At 53.1% G+C, this 12,428-nt stretch overlaps 5 protein-coding genes across 5 annotated transcripts; 3 read left to right on the top strand and 2 right to left on the bottom strand.

The window, feature by feature from the left end:
- Positions 1-531: 531 nt before the first annotated feature.
- Positions 532-2,637, top strand: GLOTRDRAFT_38804 (peptidase M22, glycoprotease; the record flags this gene model as incomplete). The annotated part of the gene is made up of 7 exons (XM_007865777.1): positions 532-698; positions 754-814; positions 1,492-1,573; positions 1,634-1,722; positions 1,785-2,347; positions 2,398-2,474; positions 2,531-2,637. 7 exons carry the CDS (start codon positions 532-534, stop codon positions 2,635-2,637), a joined length of 1,146 nt encoding a protein of 381 aa, XP_007863968.1.
- Positions 2,638-2,988: 351 nt separating this feature from the next.
- GLOTRDRAFT_38685 (uncharacterized protein) lies at positions 2,989-4,333 on the bottom strand (the record flags this gene model as incomplete). Its single annotated transcript, XM_007865773.1, has 3 exons — positions 2,989-3,521; positions 3,588-4,157; positions 4,234-4,333. The coding sequence occupies 3 exons, from the start codon at positions 4,331-4,333 to the stop codon at positions 2,989-2,991; spliced, it is 1,203 nt and encodes a 400-aa protein (XP_007863964.1).
- Positions 4,334-5,096: 763 nt separating this feature from the next.
- On the top strand, positions 5,097-5,810 carry GLOTRDRAFT_127909 (GatB/YqeY domain-containing protein; the record flags this gene model as incomplete). Its single annotated transcript, XM_007866442.1, has 4 exons — positions 5,097-5,195; positions 5,251-5,283; positions 5,343-5,444; positions 5,526-5,810. The coding sequence occupies 4 exons, from the start codon at positions 5,097-5,099 to the stop codon at positions 5,808-5,810; spliced, it is 519 nt and encodes a 172-aa protein (XP_007864633.1).
- A 125-nt stretch (positions 5,811-5,935) lies between these two features.
- On the bottom strand, positions 5,936-8,838 carry GLOTRDRAFT_92556 (uncharacterized protein; the record flags this gene model as incomplete). Its single annotated transcript, XM_007866441.1, has 7 exons — positions 5,936-7,394; positions 7,454-7,865; positions 7,919-8,069; positions 8,128-8,286; positions 8,339-8,491; positions 8,551-8,643; positions 8,698-8,838. 7 exons carry the CDS (start codon positions 8,836-8,838, stop codon positions 5,936-5,938), a joined length of 2,568 nt encoding a protein of 855 aa, XP_007864632.1.
- Positions 8,839-10,240: 1,402 nt separating this feature from the next.
- Positions 10,241-12,269, top strand: GLOTRDRAFT_38159 (amidohydrolase 3; the record flags this gene model as incomplete). Its single annotated transcript, XM_007865737.1, has 11 exons — positions 10,241-10,357; positions 10,413-10,578; positions 10,631-10,770; positions 10,986-11,033; positions 11,201-11,308; positions 11,364-11,517; positions 11,578-11,605; positions 11,657-11,690; positions 11,753-11,925; positions 11,991-12,031; positions 12,085-12,269. Coding segments are annotated over 11 exons (1,194 nt in total), but the record flags the coding sequence as incomplete, so codon positions are not given.
- Between the last annotated feature and the right edge of the window lie 159 nt (positions 12,270-12,428).

The following is a 12,428-nucleotide window of genomic DNA, read 5'->3' as shown; positions in this document are numbered from 1 at the left end:
GAGTGGCTTGCCGATGCAGCCACTGGCGGCCCGTCGGCGGCCCGATTATATACCGGACGATCCCGAATCAGGTATATCGCACCTTTATGCTATGTGTTACGCTATTTGCATCCATATTCCGGATTCGCTATCAACCCGAGATGTGCTTTGATATTTTAGCTATGATTCATTGTACTGTATCAGGCCAAAAACCGGACTTCCCCATTGTTCCATATATTTATCCATATTTGCTCTATCACTGGGTATATCTGCGGAAATTGATATTCAAATATGGTAATGCATTTGTTTCTATTTGATATTCCCTGACATTACCGTTGTAGGGGATCGTCTGTGGCTCAGCTCCCATATGGGGAGTATATGACTGTATATGGTGGTTGTGTGGAATTCACAATATTGTATTGACATATGGGACTGAATGCCACCGCGTGTCATATTATCGGTTGCTCGATGTGTTAGTAACTCTGTTACCTGGTATGGCTGTGCTGTCGATAAACCCGATCACCTCTTGCCAACTTTCCTGCCATTTCGTGGATGCTTCGTTGCGCTCCTCGACGCCTTGCTTCATTACGATGCACTAGCAATTATTCCCGGTATTTCACAGTTTTGGCGTTGGAATCGTCCGCAGACGACACATGCGCCGCCGTGGTTACCTCTGAGCGACAGATTTTATCGAATGTCGTGGTATCCCAGAATGAGCTGTGAGTGGCAAAATGATATAGTGGCACTGGCTCTACCTACAAACAATACAACTAGACATGCAAGTGCTGGGGGTATCCATCCATATGTTGCCATCGCAGGTCATCAAAGGAACATGGTAAGTTCCCTGTTGCATCGCGACGTGGGCGTAGAATCCTCCAAGCGACTGCTTCGCTGTACCGATGCACTGAAGCAGTGTGATGTGAATGGCAGTTGGGTTCTCAAGACTACATCTTCTTCCGCAACGGAGCCCTTGCTGCTCTGCTCGGGTTGCGGAACGGGTGCTCCGTCGCATTACAGACGTAACGTGTCCTATCAAACACTGGAAAGTGTTTGCTTCTGTACATACCGGTATGGCGGGCTGATGTTATCGTCAGTATGAATTGGATAGATTCACTGTATACGTGCACGGAGAATGACGATATATACTCAGCCCGTATATTGTGAACCTATCCTGTTTGTAACCGCTATGCTACAAGCGATACAGTTCACTGGCAGATGATACCGTCGCATACCCCTGGTGGTGGGAGCTATCTCAAAGCCTCGAAGGCCGAAGATTCGGAGTGGGAACAGGGCTGAGAGGCAAACTTTATGCTTTCAGAGCGTTTTTGCTTGGTTGGACTTGCACCGGGCGGTCGACGGGGGACGACGGAGTCTTTTTTGCCGCTTTTACCGAGCGATATAGCAGGTACTGGAGTTCAAACATTCTACGCCTAGCCGTGCGCCTCATTTCCGCAGTCTGTTGCCCGCGATGACGGCAATATACGAAATGCACAACTGACCACATTGATCTAGCCAGGTGCCATAAGGCGGGCTTTGGAAGAGGCCAAGATAGAGATGTCGCAAGTCGACGGAATCGCATTCACAAGAGGCCCAGGTTGGTCCGAGATGCGAGTCGCTCAAGTTTGTGTTGGGTGAATAATTAATTACACGGCAGGAATTGGCGGCTGCCTCAGCGTGTCCTCTAACGCTGCCAAGAATCTCGCAGCAGCGCTGAACAAGCCCCTAGTAGGTGTCCATCACATGGTCTGTCCTCTTGTCCCAATCTTATTTAACATTGTCTAACTTACCGCCGCTCATACACAAAGCAAGCTCATGCCCTCACGCCTCTTCTAACCACCCCCAAGCCCTCCCTCCCTCACTTTCCGTTCCTGACACTTCTGGTCTCGGGCGGACACAGTCTCCTCGTGCTTGCATCCTCCCTCACGAAGTTCGAGATCCTCGCAACAACCGGCGATGAGAGCGTCGGCCGCGCATTCGACAAGGTCGCGCGCATGCTCGGGCTCGACTGGGGAGAGAAAGGGTACGGCGCCGCGTTGGAAGCATTCTGCGCCGAGGGCCGTCAGCAGTTCGGGAGCGATACCAATGTTGGCCCTGACATATCGATTCCCCGGCCGATGCCGCGTCAGCTCGCCTTCTCGTTCTCCTCCCTCCATTCGAGCGTCGAGCGCTTCATACATGCGCGCGGCGGAATCCAGAACCTGGATACACGCGAGCGCTGGCGGCTCGCGATGGCATTCCAGGAGGCAGCGGTAGCACAGCTGGAGGAGAAGGTTGAGCTTGCGCTGGGGGTGTGCGCGAAGAGGGGACTCAGGATCGGGGATGTGGTGGTTAGTGGCGGGGTGGCGAGTAATATGTATCTGAGGAGCAGGTGCGTTTGCCTGTACCGGTGGCGATGCTGACTGTACTCATGCATGGTAGGCTACACGAGTGTCTGTCCCGATCAGAGAACACTTCTCCGATCAACCTGCTGTTCCCCCCTCCCAATCTATGTCGAGGTATGGTGCACCGCGTTCTGCTGCCGATTGTACTCACAACAGCGTCACTCTGGCAGACAACGCTGCGATGATCGCGTGGGCCGCTATGCACCGCTTCCTTGCGGGAGACCTTGACGAGTACTCTATCGAGCACCGGGCGAAATGGAGCATCGAGGATATTTAATTAGGATGATGGCAGTTTACCAAAGGAAAATCGTACCTGTTTCCCTTAGACGATCGTCCTGAAGGCTGTCAATATGAGTGCGCAAGGTAACTACCTTGTCACAGTATACTTCCTCCTTTCTTTGGGCCATGTTTCTACCTTCTACCCATGACAGTGGTGGATAAGACTGGATCCATGTCCCGGGTGTAGACTCATTATCAAGGAGACAAAACAATAACATTGAGAGTGAATGTGCAACTGTGGCATTTTCACTTCAAAGTGGGAAAACATGGACAAACAACACGAATGATGAAGTCAAGGCCAAGGCCCTACATGTAATAGTTTAACCACATCTACTCAACATCACCTAACCTAGAAGAAATTAGTCCCCTTCAATGCGAACCTCTCCAAACTCCTATAATCCGGCCGGTCCTTCGCAACCGCCCACAACCACGTATCGACGTCCGGCAGCGTGATGCTCTTTATCCATGCCACACCGTCCCCCTCGACTTGCATCGTCCCCGCCAGCTCGACAATCACCTCGCACGCCTCAATCGCAGCTGCGCGTAGGATGAACGCCTGCTCGACGGTCAGCTCGGGGCCCTCCTTTGGAGGCTCCTTCTTTGTATCGGCAGTGGTTTCAGTGGAAAATGAAGGACTAGGTGCTTCTAGGAGTTTGTCCATGGCTTGCCGGGAGGGATGAGGGAAGATAGAGGACAACGAGTGTGTGGCGGCGTTGGATAGGTCAATGATCCCGAGGTAGACTAGCATGGAAGGGATGACGTTGTCAGCACAGATGGGCATATGAGTCGTGTCCGGTATAGGGAAAGGCGGGGGAGACAGCTTGTGGAAGCGGATGTAAACGCCATGGATCAAGAATAGCGCCTTCTTGAAGCAATATATAGCTGGGAGGAAGTACATTTCAGACAGACTTGCGTCGCTGAGGGATCCGATGTACGAGGAGCACTTACGCGTCCCATCTACTACGGCCATATCGCGAAACGCGGGTATCCCCTTCACCAGCCTCTCCAGCACGCCCTCCATATCACCCCTCGCCGTCTTCAGCGCCTCCACCACAAACGCCCCCAGATCCGGATAGCCCCCACTCACAAGTGCCTCGCCAGTCGAATTTAGCGTTTCCGTAACAAGCTTCACGAGCTCGTACGCCGGCCCGCCCAGCTCTCCGACCGTCACCCCTGGTATACTTTCATGGTTCCTCTCCGTATGTACGCTCAAGCCCATCAGCTCCGCAACCTTCCCCTCTCCGACGCTCTGCATTGCCCGCGCTGAGAGCAGGTCTGCGTCGGAGTCGAGGTACATGGAGAAGACGAGCGCGCGGATCGAGTCCCACGCGCCGCGCCCCGTCTGGCGGTGCAGCTCCGCGCGGTAGCCCGAGCCGAAGTTAAGGAGCGCGAGCGTAGAGAGGAAGGTGAGCTCCGCGAGGGGCGAGGGGAAGTTCAGCGGAAACGCGAGCCCATGGTGTCCCGAGACGCGGTGGAAGGTAGTGGTGAATGCGGGGGAGAGGAGCAGCCGCTTGATCGCTTCCGTGTTGATCTAGCGGCATGTAAGCATGCGACGTTAGTATGAGTTCATAAGCACACGGTAGAGGATGGATACGCACCTCTACATTCGCAGCAACTCTCGCAGCATGAGACGACTCCGTAATCGACTTCAGATACGAGCCAGACGGCGGCAAAGGAGGTTCCACAGATGTCATGCTTATAAAAGTCCAATTCTTCACCTGCCTCGCGTCCAAAGTCTCGCTCACCTTTTAAATACGTGGCTGAGTATCGCGTTCTGCTGCGTGACTCAATGACTTCACTGGGGGGGCTCCGCTGAAGAGCGGTCTCCACAACGCCTTGGTGGCAATGGTGAGGAGCAAAGGAAAACATCTCAATTACAGGATCGCCCGACAAGGCTGGCGTCAGGAAGCTGACGTACGTGCAGAGAAACGGAAAACATATCAGTCACGTGCCAATTTCCCCGTGTGCGATATTGACGCGTCGACTGCACTGCTTGTCAGTGCTTGACAGCAATCGGCGAAACGATAGAGAACTTTCAGAATTTTTCGCGCAGGCAGCCGAGCCCGGAAAGGTAATTATACCCCACTCGGGTCCACAGTGCACCACGACTCACCACTCTTGTTTTGATCAGGACACAGCATTAGCGGAGCAAAATTGGTGATACCCTACTCCAATAAGTAAGCCGTGGAGCGGCTGCTGAGTGCGGAAAATCTCAAACTTCTCTATCGTTTCGCCGATTGCTGGAAGTCTATTTCTCCCTCCATCGTCCAGGAATACGGCCTCGGCCATTGCGCAGAGCCTGCTAATTTGTTTACTTGCGGCTACTTGGGAAGAGTGCTTTTGAAGAACCTCGCGCCATCATGTATAGTGTGGCAGTCGCGTCAAGATGCAGGATCCGTTCATTTGTAGCTCTGGGTGGCTTAAATTCGTGTAGACGCTACTCAGCCACTGCTCAGGATGGTAATTCATTTCTGCCTGATTATCGGCCACCTTTCATCGTTCATCTTAACAGACGTCAGAGCCCGACTGACCAGCGAGCTTAAAAATGCCATGAAGGTACGTCCGCGTACACCCGGGCTCCTGACAAGCTCTCTAACTCAATCCATCCAAGAATAAAGACACCTTTGCGTCCACAACGCTCCGAGTACGCCCGGCCTCTTTTCCCTTATAGCTCCGACGTATTCACTTCTACTCCCGGTTCAGTCCGTTCTGGCCGAAATTCAGGCTGCAGACAAACAGTCTCCCGATCAGAAAATAGGTGCGTCGAGTATCGTCTCGATCATCCGCAAGGCAACTCAGAGACGGGTGAGTCAGAGTACTAGCTATACATCGGCTGATCCATACTCAGAAAACTTTCCTGCTAAAATGAACTCAAACTTCAAACAGAACGACGCCGCCGAGCAATTTGTTAAATCATCCCGGCTTGACCTGGCAGAGAAGGAACGAAAGGAAGTGGAGCTGCTCTCTTCGTTCTTGCCTCCTTTGCTTCCGGAGAGCGAGATCGACCGTCTTCTGCGGGAAGCGATGGATGAGCAGGTATCACCCGGAGAAAACCCACACAAAGCCTCCGGTAAAATCTACAAAGCGTTCTACTCAAAGGTCGATAAATCTCTCGTAGATCCTGATCTTGTGAAGAGGAGAGCAGAGGCTCTGCTCAAAGGCCATCAATAACCTCACTGTTTGACTGCGATCCAGGATGCCAGACAGGTGACTCCTACTATACATTGCGCTATTAACATCGAAAACATTGCAAACCATGGACAACAACGACGAACGACAGGAAGTCGTTCGGGTCTTCAGTCTTCTTCTGAGTCTGAGGATTCTGACCCGACGTGGGGTTGGGATGGATCCCGAGCACTGCCCCCAGACACAACCTCTGAAATTTGCTCGGACGTCCGCCACGTCCGCTCCAAAACTTCATCTCGCAATTGCAATAGAGTTTCCGCCACATCGGGTCCCGCGGTGGACCGTTGACCACTGCTTGCTGATGATGATGAAGCGGCATCCCTACTACTCGAAGAAGCGGCAAAATTTTCGCGTAGATTTTGCGTCGGGCCTTGGTTATCTCGCAGAGCCGCCTGCACACTGGGGAGCACGCTCCGCACCCTCAGCAGCTCCTCCACGCAGCGCGACACGGTCCCTGAAACTCCTTCGAGGACGCGGATCCGCTCGTCGATCGCATCTCGTGTGATCTGGTCTAACCGTGTCAGCTGCTCCTCAGTGAGAGTCTCGGGGAGCCGGGTGAACGGAATGCGAGGTCGACGAGACCTCCCTATCTCGTCTATAGGCGTCTGTGCCAACGGCCTAGGAAGACGCGTTTGACTTGAACGATCAGGTGCGGGGTAAGCGGTTCTCTGTGAACCGACAGGTGCGTTCGGGTTGTAAGGTACGTACGAACTCGTAGCGCCAGGGAACGGAGGAGGGGACAGGATAGGTATCAGCTTAGGAATTTCCATTCTGTCGTCCCCATTTGACGTGCCAGTAGCCGGGATGTTCAGGCCTGTTGAATCATCAGACGTCTGCTGACCATTCGTCCCCTGCAAATCGCTGGGTCCCGGGGTGGACGCACTTGTGATGTTATTCGATGAAGAAGCGCGCGAATCCGAGGTGAGCGTTTCCGGGCGAGGAGTTCCACCGTTGAAACGACGCAAAGCAGCCTGTACAGCAGCTTCTCTGGGCGTGATAGCTCGTTCCGGCTCGGATGCTGTCCCTCCTGGCGCAGCAGAGCCGGGAGCGGAAGGGCCATCTCCCAAATGATTTGTGTTGTCGTGTTGAGGTGCAGGTGCCTGTGTCGTTCGTGTCGGCGGGGGCTGTTCCTGCGCAGCTGGCACCTGTCCAGGGAGTTCGGGCTGGAACCACCGCTGGTCCACTCCCCAGGGTTGCCAGATGCCATTCGGCCCTGGGAAGCCTTGGAATATCGGTACAGCCTGCAGAGGTCGCTGTTGCGGATTCTGCTGGTAGTAAAGTGGCTGCTGCTGTTGATTCCATTGCAGCGGGAGCGGTTCCATGCGTACACCTTCAGCAAATTGTCCCGGGACTATCGGAGGTTGCTGGGCAGCGCCAAAGATGCGGCCAAAGAAACCCGGAGCGTTCGCTTGGGGAGGTTGTTGGCCCTGAGGCGGAATCTGCTGGCCCCCTGCTGGCCCAAAAAAGTTGTCCGGAATCGGGATCATACCTGGTTGAGGTCCAGGAGGTCGCGCTGCAGCTTGGCCGGGCTGTGCCCCCTGCGGATTCGTTTCCAGCACTGTTCGCCGACTGTCATACGAGCGTCAGAATGTCACGTCCAGGAGTTGGAAATTTAAGAAGGGCCGCACCATGTCGGGCAGCTTTGCTGTCGCTCCAGCCAGGATCGCAGGCAATGGAAGTGGAAGATATGACCACAGGGCAGCTTCTTGGGCGTCATGTTCGGACCGTCGGGTATCTGTCCCTGAGGTTCAGCCGCGTTCGCGCCTGACTCGCCGGGCGGCGGCGGCGTGTTAGAGAGCGACATCTCTTCTCGGCATATGATGCAGGTTCGGTCCGACATAGCATTCATCTCTTCCTCCGTGGCATTCGGATAGCGCTCGTCCATGTTCCGGGTGGCCGTACGGTAACGTACGAGAGCACGCAACCGAGTGATGAAGGAGCGCGACGTGAGATAGACATCGCGAAGCACGTTGAGCGGTAGTCCGTAGAACGTGACTATTATGCCGCAGAAGGTCAGATACGTGGTTAACTTGAGGAAATCTGGATTTAGGCAGTTAATATAGCGACGGCTGCTTCCAGAGATCCATTCTTACCAGTCGCCAGTTCAATGTAGAACACGTACATGCTCTTGTTCTCCCACGGCGGGGCAGCGGCACCGCCCCGGGATCTCGCTCTGCGCAGGTCAACTACGGAGAGAACGTACTTGGCCATGGAGTTGAGAGCGCTTGCCATCAGAATTGCATACTGGGTAGCGCCCCATCAGCACAAGCAAACGCTCTGAGTGTGCGGGGACTCAACGTACTTCGCTCGCGAACAGCAAATTGCCTCCAATGCCATGAGCCAAGGTACTCTCCACTGCGAATACGAACATGGCCATATCTGTGAAGGCTAGAAGCGCACACAAGCAGTTCATTCGGACATGGAATACAGGTGGAGGTCCTGGATACGGGACTTGGTCCATCTACGCAGCACATTGAAAAGCTGAAGGAGGTGTAATGGAATACGCAGCTTACCGTGTCTATTCGATCTGCCATAAGCCAATGGAAGCATTTGATGAACAGAAGTAGTCCAAACATGAATGCAAAGGGCATGTCAAACTCGTCCCGGAAGATAGTGAAAGCCAGCAAGGACTCTGTGACAAAAAACCAGAGGCGGTCGTACAGACGCTATGAAGCGGTGGAGTTGTCTGTACTTTCCAGTGTATTGACCAAAAGTCAGGACACACCTCGACCTCCCTCGTCTGTAGAGGACCAAGAAATATCCGTTGCATCATCCGACCGCATAGTAGAGCCAAGAGGAAGCCGAAGTTTACAAGGATCTTGGAAAGAACGTATGTAGTATGATAACAGCACGATTGAACAGGACAACTTACAAGAACACTGCGGCTGCTCCTCGAAAGGTAGATCGCTACAGAGTAGAAGTTGCTATAATTCTTTAAGGCATTCAAAACGGCTGCCGATACCGCCACTGTTGATAGGATGCTGTATAGGAAGAAGTGGGACGTCAGGGCCATGGCGAATGGCCGGACTCTGGTTCGGACGAAGTCATTTATCGGCATGTCCACTAAGCCAGTATCCCAGGAGGAGGCCGTAGCTCGGTGTGGCCACAGCGTCAGGGAAATCCACACAGAAGTACGCAAGGTGCTTGATTAGGCGCCCGACTTCAGCGCGTCGACGTGTCTGGCAGCGTGTCCGTGCGAATGTAATCCCTCAATAGGGAGCACCGGAGACATATTTGGCTTGCACAGCCAACACTCTTCGGAGTATGTTTGAGCTACAGTCCGAAGTCTGTATGTTTTTCATCGTTTCCTTTCCGAAGTCTGTCCAGAGTGGCCCTTGTCTAATTTCCTGCCTATTTCGCTTTCCGCTTCCGCAGTTTAACCCCCGTGGCATTTGCCTCGATACCGTCGGGGCATTGTAAGTACGAATCGGTGAGTGATTGGCGCCGAGCTACGGATATGACTGAAGCGCCTTATTCTCCAGCGCTTACAACCCTGGATCAGATCGAGAGTTGCCGGTACCTCAGTCTCTGCTTCAATTCCCCATCCCGATTCTGAGAGATTTTACCGGGCGTGTCATATCTGAGACGCCGGGGGAGGTCGCCATCCCAGCAAGAGATTGATGCCTTATACTGTCTGCTTTTGTGAAATTGACGAAGCTGTGTCTGAAATTCTCACCTGCTACAGTACTTTATAAGGTACTCTGGTCATCACCCTCTAAACACCGAGCCGCTTGACTGCCTTCACTTTGGTGATGTCTTCTACCTTACGCCACCGGATGCCTTCGAACGGAGGACTAAACCGCAAGGCCGGAGGTGACATCAAACCGGAAAGCGGGCCCTCCAGTTCTGATGGGGGGCGGAGCACAATTTATGTGTTGATTATATTGCTATCATTGGCTGTCTCTGCTATCGTCGTTTTCGGGCCTGGTAATGATGTTCCATTGCCTCCTTCATACGCACTGTGTACCCGCGACGGAGATAACATATACACTGTGGATGAGGAGAATAAGCGTGTACAGTGCTTGCTTGTTCAAGATGCCCATATCATTGACGCGGGCTCTCTGGGTGAGTCAGGTGCTATCATATCGCTGCACCGTGAAATAATCATATGCCACCCAAGATGAGGTAAAAGCTCGATGGGGGATCGTTGCACATTCAGCGCAGTCGAGCAACAGCAGTCTCGAAGTTAGATACGTCAAACGAGGGTCGATAATCGTCCCAGGCCTCAGTGGTTCGTAACTGACCTCTAGCCTCTGTATGTTCTCACTTCTTATGCTCTTCAGATTCACATGCGCATATGCTAGAATATGGCGCGAGTCGCCTGCTGCCCCTGGAAGGTGCAAAGACTGTATCAGGTTTGTCTTCCAGCCCTGCGGCACTGAATATCTGTTTCAACCTCCATCGCAGCCGCCGTGGCTTTGGTGAGACGCTTCATTGAGTCTGAGCCCGACGTCGCGAACGACACCTCCAAATATATCGAAGGCTGGGGCTGGGATCACACCGCGTGGCCGATACAAGAATTCCCAACTGCCGTTCGTATTCTAGAACACGCCAAAAATGCGAAATTGACTTGTTCCATCACGATAGGCAGACCTTGAAGCTGACTCAGTAGTCAAGAGTCGTCCTGTCGTGTTACAGAGTAAGGATGGGCATGCTCTATGGGTTTCTCAGGCCGTTCTGCAGTCTATGGAACCCTTGCCTGACCGCATGGAAGGCGGTGTCGTCGTCCGCGATGAGTTGGGGCGCCCTACCGGTCAGTAGATACTCGGTTCCTCGACGACTTACCTGATTCCTTTGCTGGACAGGCGTCTTTCTTGATAACGCCCAAGAACTGGTGCAAAAGCCACCGTTGACTGAGAAGGATCTTCTTCGGCGTTTCAAATACGTGGTACAAGACGCGCTTGCCAATGGGTTGACTTCCATTCATGACGCTGGCTTTAGTCCGGTTTCTCTAGCCTTCTTCAAAGGGTAGGGTGGATCCACCTTTTGCTATGCCCGCACGCATATCTCACTGTTCTGGCAGCCAAGCAGAGCAAGGAACTCTACCTGTACGTGCTTTCTGTGCCCGTGCATCTTTGGATTTTTCACCCTTGCTGAGTATAGCTCCGCATATACGGCATGACTTTTTTCGACGAGACCGCTGATTACTGGGGCGATAAGTCCGAAAAGATTATCAACGCCGGCAACGGCAGGTTAAGCGCTCGCAGTGTGAAGATATTTGCCGATGGTCAGAGGCTCTATACTGTTATATCAACGAGATCACGCTATCTCACCTCGTGTTCTTTAGGCGCCTTAAGATCTGGTGGTGCAGCGGTACATTTCAGACTCAGTTGTTAATCGCGCATACAGTCTGACTGACTTCGTCCGACCTTCAGCTGCACGAGCCATATGCGGATAACCCTGGTACCCGCGGGTTTATGCGTTTGTCCGCCGACGTCCTAAATAATGTGATCCCCCGGTTCCTCAGAGATGGTTGGCAAGTGGTGAGCTTCTCACCTGTGCGGATAACTTGGCAGGTGACATCTGACTCTGGTGAAGAACGTCCATGCTATCGGCGATAGGGCAAATGGCATCGTATTGGATGCTTTCGAAGAAGCTCTGAAGGGTGTCAATGTTACTGCTCTCAGGCCTCGCCTCGAACACGCGCAGATATTGACTAACGCTGATATGGCGCGGATCGGGCAGCTCGGTGGTATGCTTTCTTCTCGGTCTTGGCGGCATACCGGAGTGCACTGAATGAGCACTTCTGTAGTGATAGCGAGTATACAACCTACACATGCGTAAGCCGTTCAGAATCCTCTGTATCGCAACTCATTCGCGCCCCTTCATAGGATAAGTGACATGTGGTTCGCAGAGGATCGATTAGTAAGTTGATGGTTCTTACACCCTTTCGGCTTCTGGTTACTGATTTCGCAATACTCTTACAGGGCCCTGAACGTGTTAAGGGCCTTTATGCCTTCCGTTCTATTATAGATAACGGCGGTCGAATTGCGTTAGGAACCGATTTCCCCGTCGAAGATATGAACCCTCTGGCTGGCTTCCACGCTGCAATTACCAGGGTTACGGCGGACGGGCGCTCACCGCATGGTCCAGGTGGATGGTGAGTGTACATCATATTCTTGGAGGCATTTCGGAATTCATCTCCACCTCACCGTAATGGAACAGGTTCCCTGAGCAACGCCTCACTCGGGTGGAAGCTCTGAGAGGTTAGTCCTTTTGACGAGGCAGTGCCGGACGCATTCCTGACTAGTTTGATTAGGCCTCACGATAGATCCCGCTTATGCATCTTTCACCGAGTCAACCTTGGGATCCCTAGAACCTGGCAAACGCGCTGATTATGTGGTCCTGTCTCAGGATATCATGTCAGTCGACGAGAAGAAGATCTTGGATACCAAGGTGTTGGCGACCGCGATAGACGGCCGCCTTGCCTACGGTAAAATCTAGTCTGCGGACCCTGTGGTGGACACAGCATGCAAGTGGACTGCGGAGAGTTTTCCCGCAGATAGTGGCGTTCATTAGCATATTCCTGTCTCATGATTGCATTCGTTGGGGTGATTCCGAGAGAGGGGTGTCTAATGGATTATTGTGCCGAAGCGATGGTGG

Source organism: Gloeophyllum trabeum (genome assembly GCF_000344685.1).
Source record: "Gloeophyllum trabeum ATCC 11539 unplaced genomic scaffold GLOTRscaffold_00004, whole genome shotgun sequence".
NCBI lineage: Eukaryota > Fungi > Basidiomycota > Agaricomycetes > Gloeophyllales > Gloeophyllaceae > Gloeophyllum > Gloeophyllum trabeum.
The sequence above is the reverse complement of the archived record's forward strand: the minus strand, read 5'-3'. Positions and strand labels throughout refer to the sequence as shown.